At 44.3% G+C, this 7,583-nt stretch overlaps 1 protein-coding gene across 1 annotated transcript; it reads left to right on the top strand.

Annotated features, from left to right (window-relative positions):
- The first annotated feature begins 78 nt into the window (after window positions 1-78).
- Window positions 79-6,564, top strand: RpS27 (ribosomal protein S27). The gene is made up of 4 exons (XM_065428805.1): window positions 79-238; window positions 643-751; window positions 1,461-1,571; window positions 6,434-6,564. Exons 1-4 carry the CDS (start codon window positions 233-235, stop codon window positions 6,460-6,462), a joined length of 255 nt encoding a protein of 84 aa, XP_065284877.1. The 5' UTR covers window positions 79-232; the 3' UTR covers window positions 6,463-6,564.
- The last annotated feature ends 1,019 nt before the right edge of the window (window positions 6,565-7,583 follow it).

The raw sequence follows: 7,583 nt of genomic DNA, 5'->3' as shown, positions 1-7,583 counted from the left end.
CAAACTAAAATGAAAATCCCACCTACAGCTCATTGTACGAAATACATTCTGGATGGTAAAACGTTGACTAGCTTGTCAAACCTTCAAACACCTAAATACCTGCAAGACGACGACCGAAACCAAAAACTCCACTAGGGGCTGCAAACGGCATCGTGATTCAATCAAGCCCCTTCGCGTAAATAATTCGCCCCGTCCATCATCCTTTTCGCCGTGTGTACTCGAGTCGGCAATCATGCCTGTGAGTGTCGTGTCAATCTAATAATTAATTCTTGTGTTAGTTCGTGGTTATTGAAGTCGGCATCGCACTCGTTCAGTAAAGCGTGTGCTGCTTAACCTGCCTGTTGCGCGAGTCTTTTGCGGTGAAATGTCACTATTTGACTTGCTTTGTGGTCACGTTGCGGCTCTTAAGCCTAAATGCGGCGCGGAGTTGCCTGAACGTGTACCGGCCATGTCGCCTACGGACAAAATGCGTTATGACGCATTCACTGTCTACGCGCTCTGAGGATCCACATTTCGTCAACGTTGTTGTGCTCGTAGAAGCTACAAGAAGCACTTACCTGTGGACTTGAGCTCCGGAACACGCAGATGGTGTCGCAGTGCCGTTGAAGCCAGCTCATGTTTTGTTGTTTTGTTTCCTTTCAGCTCGCTAAGGACTTGCTGAATCCCTCGCCTGAGGAGGAGCGCAGGAAGTGCAAGCTAAAGCGGTTGGTCCAGCATCCGAAGTCATTCTTCATGGACGTTAAATGCCCCGGTACGTGCGATCCTGTGGCGGTTTTGTCAAACGGCGGCGACGATGTAGTCAAAAGCAATGACATGTCGATGCACGTCAGCGGACGCGAAATTGCCTCGTGCCTTGTTTGCCGCCTGCAGTTTGATTGGGCTCAACATTTTGAAGGCTTTGAAATGTGCACGACACAATCTGAAGCAATCACGATAGCCCTATAGAATGCGTGCGCGACCGAAGGAGTAACCATGTGCCCAACATGTCACGGCAGTACAAGCATGTGCATATGTGCCTGTTAAATGCCTCGCTAAACTACGTTCAAGTTTTGAGTCTGCACAACATGTGACTGAAGCAGCAGCGATCGCTTAAGTGAGTGCAAACGATCGGAGGCCTACGATGGTTTTGACGGATCCGAACGAGGAGAATGGTAACGATCAGAGACATTCAGGTGGGCTTGGCGGATTCGCGTGAGATGTCGCACTTGTGTGGAAAGAAATGTGTGAATGTTATGTGCACGATGGTATGCTAGGGCCTACGTTGGTGTTACCCGTCTGGCCGCATGTTAAACGTAAGGTTAGTTTTTTGGTTTTGTATATTTGCGATCGCTCGTAAGGGCTGCGATAGTGGCGCCGGCGAAAATAGGTGGTGACGGCGTTGCTGAAATGCCAATATTTCGCGGTGTGGTTTCATTAACGCATGTACTCGCAATATTTGACCATGTTTTTCACATTTGCAGGATGCTACAAGATCACTACAGTGTTCAGCCATGCCCAGACAGTAGTACTGTGTGTTGGATGCTCCACAGTTCTTTGCCAGCCAACAGGAGGTCGGGCTAGGCTAACTGAAGGTAAGCATTGCATGGCCCGTTAGAGGCCAGTGGTGTTATCAGCACTGTTGGTAGTAGACCTAGTTTGATAGTAAGACCTGTTATGACAGAATTTTTTTCCTATTGATAAGGGAGCTTGCACCTTATGCATTTGAAACATTTACTGTCAAACAGAGATGTTCATTGTGCACTCGTTGATATGTCGTGCCTATACTGTGTCACCAGCAAAAATTTTATTTATGGGCCTTATTCTCAACCGACCCACATTGGCGATATTATCGTCTCGGCGATAGTTTGCTGCTAGGTGCATGCTGATTGGTTGTTTTAGCAAAATCGGATGACATAGCTCATCCGATTTTGCTCAACCAACTACCGCCGAGGCGATGGTATCGCCTAAGTGGATCGTCTCAGAATACAGCCCTATATCTAATGCCATCCTATACACTGAGTGCCATTAGATTCCACATGGTGCTCCACAGCAAAATAATGCTTTCACATGCAACAGCCGTGATGATGTGCTTGAATTTGCACTAAATGGTCAGAGTGAATGCTCGGTGTTATAGACTGTAATGGTAGTGCTGTGCCAAAGTGCACTGTGGAGGTAATGCTTCTCCATACTAAGCCCAGTCGTTGTCACCGGAATTACAACATGCCTGTGCCGAATATCCGAGCAGAGAAAAAAAAAAAAACATTAGCAGTGATAATCAAATTAGTTCTTTTTTACAATGGCAGTGGTATGAGGAAAACACCTTGTTTTGCTCTGCGGCGTGCTCTGTTGGAATAGTCTACTTAAAATAATGCAATGGCCGTGACCACAGAGGCACTTTGCGTTGGCCCGTCGTGCAGCTCGATGTGTTTCGTGCATTGTCTCACAAAGTGCAGGACGTGCGCAATCTCCTGTGGCCTTTTACTGGTCAGTATAGTATGCATTTGCATAGCCACCAACTCTGCTGATTGGTCCAGGAGACTCCTCCATTTTGACCAGTCCCCCTGATCATACGGGCACGGCCATAAATCTCCCAAAAACCGACCCCACCACGAGAAAATAACTCCCTAAGAGACCACGGCATGTGGTACATTTGCATCGTAATTGTCATTGTGCGCAAGATAACTAGCTGAAGTCTAATTTAAATCCAAGCCATCTGTGTGCTGGCAGCGTAGACCTAACCCAGTTCGCTGAAGATTCAGACATGTGACGAGGAGTCTGCAGGGGGCAAAGATAATTGATATGTGTTGCATGATGGCCGGTTCCCTTAGATCTGTTTTGTTGCAATACAGTCATTCTATGTGAATGAAGCATATTAAAAGTGAAAAGGGACCCCTGTCACGAGACATAGTACTCGTTACTAGCTCATAGACATGCGCATCACAGTACGAGCACTGAAACGTCAAATAACTATACTGGCAGCCACTCAGCGCTGTTTATGACGTTGCTGTGATCAGGAAGAAAGGTCCCCCCCCCCCCCCCCCCCACCATTGTCATTCTGGTAGTTCTCATCCCCCCGCTCAGTGAATCTCCGAACTATTGAGGTGTACAAGTTGGCAGGTATGCCCGTTATTATGAAACATTCAGTGAGTTCCCTAAACTCACTAAATTGAAGATTTACTTTATCTGATAACATAAAATAGTGGGAGACTAATGGCAGTAGGCCTTCCCATGCAATATAGACATTTACATAGTGTGAAGATGAATTTGCATGATGGTTCTCTTTTGAACTAGTGGCTCTGGGGACTGCACTTATGAAGTATGCAGCTAGGGTTTGATTTATATAAGCTAACCATTTAAAGCTACCCATCGCCGTTGCGAAGAAAGACATTAAGAGCTTGAGCGATAGTGTTTGAGCTGGTGATGGTAGCAGCACTTCTCACATTGGCGTTGACTAATTCTCTGTCAAAAGTTGGATTACCTGTAGCCTATGTATATATAGTTAAATTTTGATATAACGAATCACGTGCGACCGGCAAGAACTTGTGGTTATAAGCCAGTGGACAAACCTAGGAATGAAAATGCCTTGCCTTGGCAGTAGATGCGTGTGCAGACAAGCATACTCTCAAATAAAAATGTTTCACTCACTTCAAAGGACTGGCAGTTTGCACCCACAAAAACGCGACAGCATGCGCACACTGGACTTGCTCATAGACGCCTTGGCGGTGCCACTTAGTAGTTTGTGATTGACAGTGTTTGAAAATTCTTCGATTGACGGACATGGAGATCATAGCAGAAATAGCGGCCAAACGAAGATGCTGCCGATGTTGATCCCGCAAGCTTATGTTGCTCCGCTCCCGACTTCAACTGGTGCTGCAACTGCTTTGGCCTTTCTGCGCCGCTACTGTGACGCAATAGAGGGCACCAACCTATTGCTTGTGGATCATTTAGACTCTGTGTTTAAGCATAAGGTTGCCAAAAAGAAGCAGGCTGCAGTACTTTCAGCCAAATGAAAACTGTGTGAAGCTTCAAGTGCGTATTGGGGCACGATCGAAAATCGTTTAATGATCAAGGAGTGTTCGGTTGTGCTGCATGCGATTGGCCTAGGCCGCGGCAACTTCGTGCATATGACTAAGTCGGCGCTGCCTAGGATAATTGCATGCAGTGCAAGCGACCGTGCGCTCGCGGCTGATGAAGTCTGGGCGACCTAGGCCAATTGTGCGCAGTGCAACGGAACGTACGCTCCCAACAGCGATCTCCAATCTACCCTTGGTTCATTGATTGCCACATTTTTTACGTGATTTTATATATCGAATTCTGGGCATGTCTGACTATTTCGCGATGACCGTGCTGTTCAGTATATCAAGGTTCAACTGTACCATGTTTACAATTGTGCACCTCATTGCATATATTGCAGTTCATAGCGGTGGATATATTGAAGTAATTTCACCTGTCCCTTCAACTTCGTTATAGCAAGGTTCGAGTGTAATTGTGCATTGAAGGGCTAGTTTCAAACCTCCTCTACGAGATATATGCAATAATAGTGGTTATGCTCATTCATTTTATGTCACCTGTAGTGTATTGAGCAAAATCATTTTCGTAAAGGCCACATTAGTGATCATTTATGTGCCAAGTCTTGGAACCTGAGTGAAATACACTAAAGCATTTAAGTCCTATTTTGTTGGCAAAATGCCAGGAAGGCTTCTAAATATATTAGTTTTCTGAGGCAAAAGAGAGCTTGCTGTTATTGCCACATTAGTTGACCCTCCCAGCTAAAATGGAAAAAATGAATGAAACACAAGTTATGTCAAAGTTGCAGTCCTTTTTGCTACTAGTCTTAATCCTTGTTTTTCCTAATGGTGATGCAGCCAGAATGATTATTGCTGTAGTTGCCCAAAACAGCATTGTGCACGAATTGCTCAGGGGCATGTGGAAAGGTGTAATGGTTCCAGGACTTACTTTTGCAAATGCGGTTGTTTGCTTAAAATCAGGGGTACAATCAGGACTCCTTGGCAACCAAAAAGTCAGTGGGACGCTTGGTATTGGGCGCTCATGGGAAAATTACAAATGAAGCTGTGCAGGGTGATATGGGCTGGAAAAGTTTTGAAGTGAGGGAAGCTCACAGTAAAATTGATTTTGAAGAACGACTGAGGAATATGGAAAAAGTAAATGGGCTGGGAGAGTGTTTGAAGTATTTGTACACGAAAAACATTGATTCACAATGGAGGAAAAGAACTAGGAAGCTTACCAGCAAGTATGTGGCTTGTAGGGTGAGCAACACGGCAACAAATAACATCAAGTGGGAAATCAGAGAAGCTGAAACAATCTCATGGGTGGCGGCAATGGAAAAGAAACCTTCCATGAGTAACTAAAGAGGAAAAAAACGAAATCAGGAAAGAAACCATTTATGATAACTCAAAGGGAAGCTCATTACTTTACTTTTTGGAGCGAGATCGGGATGCCTTAGAACACGCATCTATAAAGTGAGATATAAGAAGGAAAATGCATATGCTTGTTGTGAAAGCTAAGGAAACGATGGAGCATGCGTAATACAATGTGAAGATATCTGCCCAGCGGTTGATTTAGGTACCACTGGCCTCCTTGAAGACCTTGGGTTCAGCAGCAAACATGTCTGCACTAGAGATTAGCAAGAGGCGATTTGAAGAAAAGTAGGGAAACGGCAAAAAAACTGAGAAGTACAAAAACAAAGTTCACAATATGGGGTCAGAGAATTTGGTTATGGGAATTCGTGATGTTTTTTTTTTTTTTAACCTAGGAGGGGGGGGGTACATTAGGCAGTATAATAGCAAGAGCTTGGTGGTGCAAATCACCGCCCCGTTCCAAAGGGGGTGCTCATAACATCCATCCATCCCACACCAGCTTGCTGTGGCTTCATGGATTTTGGAATTGAAGTCTGCAAATTTCAAGGAATTTTACTGAGCCACAATGGTGCAAGTAGAAAACAATTTGAAATCCTTGATGTCACTGACATATCAGCGCTCGGTTTCTGTCGTAAAATGCAATATGGTGAACTGCGTTATTTTTTTCCACTAATCTCAACCTACTCTGGTGAAATTAACACAAATAGTTTGCAAGGAATGTTTGATTAGGCTAATTGTTTCACTTTATTGTCTCTTTAATGCTTTCTCGGTGGTATTCATGCTTGTGACATGTACTAAATATGCCTGCAACTTCATTTGTGGTTGTAAATGTGGGTGGCCATGTGCCTTGCCTACACCAACACTACTGTTGTGGTTGTAAATGTGGGTGGCCATGTGCCTTGCCTACACCAACACTACTGAAGGTGATGCTCCTGCTTTTTATGGCATCGGAGTTTTTTTTTTTTTTGTATATCATGGGATATATTCACTGAAATATTGTGCATGATATTTGACTGCAGTTTTTTAACAGGTGTGTTGATCCATAGTGCTTTATAACTTCTTTCTTGTTTTTGCAGGATGCTCGTTCAGGAAAAAGCAGCACTAGGACCTACCATTTGGTTGTAAAAAGGGAAATAAAATGGTCCAGTACCACATCCACGCTGCTGTGCTTACATTGTGTTTCCAATAAACTGCTCTTTTGTTTACACTTAAACTTGTTTTAATGTCAACAGTAGTAGTCTTGCATGAAGTCTTCCTTTCTGTCGGAATGCTAAATCCACTGAGCTGAACGAAAGGAGCTATCAGCACTTGCTTTTCTCTTTCGTACTGAAGTGTGGCAGCCTTAGTGGACACTATAGTAGTCGAAATGTTTAAATGTGAGCAGTTCACACTTTAGGACAAGGCTGCCGTTGCTTTAGTTTAAACACTCTGGGATCAAAATGCCCTTGGCTCCATGGTTTGTTTATAGACTGCTCCTCAGGCCTATCTCGATAGTTTTTCTTTGCAAATTTCTGTGGCAGAATAAAAAGGAATTTCAAGGTAAACTATTACACTCGTGCAGGAGCATGGCAGTAGACTCGTGACGCGCGACATTTCCCTGAAGATTTTGCACCAGGTTACCATGATGTCATGCATTTTAACGTCTTGAGGTCTAGCCAGGCAGGGGGTGAAGAAAACTGTAAATTAATTTTCGTTTTTCCTTCCTGCCCAAACCAGAGGGTTTTTAGAATAAGGAATCCTCCCACCTAGGGTGAACTGGGTTCTGACTCGGATTACCGTTTCAGGAAATAATAGTTCTCTCTCTCCCTTAATAGATCGCTTAATTTCTCAACTCCTTGCGACTCTTGTTTCCAGTTGCCAACTTTGCATGAAAAGTGCTGTACAATTAGGGGAAACCCAGACGCGGTAACGGGTGACATTCACATTCCTTATGGGTTTAACGGTTATTGCACGGTTCGATCATGGACTTGTTTCGCGTGGTTTTATTTTCCACCTTATCTGACCGTTATAAAGGGTACATGGTTCGGAGGATATGCCAGGGTCGCGGCGAGCCATCACTCGAGGAAACAATGAAGCGAAAGGAAAAGTTTGTTTAAATATCTTCAGGGCCCATGGGTATTGCAGAAGGGAGTGCAATGCATGAAAAACAAATGTGAGACAGAAATGCGGCAATACAGAAAAGAATAGAAACAACAGTTAACCATGTTGCAGCAAAATGCGGATTAC

The sequence above is a fragment of the Dermacentor albipictus genome, chromosome 4 (genome assembly GCF_038994185.2).
Source record: "Dermacentor albipictus isolate Rhodes 1998 colony chromosome 4, USDA_Dalb.pri_finalv2, whole genome shotgun sequence".
Classification (NCBI taxonomy): domain Eukaryota; kingdom Metazoa; phylum Arthropoda; class Arachnida; order Ixodida; family Ixodidae; genus Dermacentor; species Dermacentor albipictus.
Note: the sequence above shows the minus strand (reverse complement) of the source record. Positions and strands in the feature narration are given on the sequence as shown.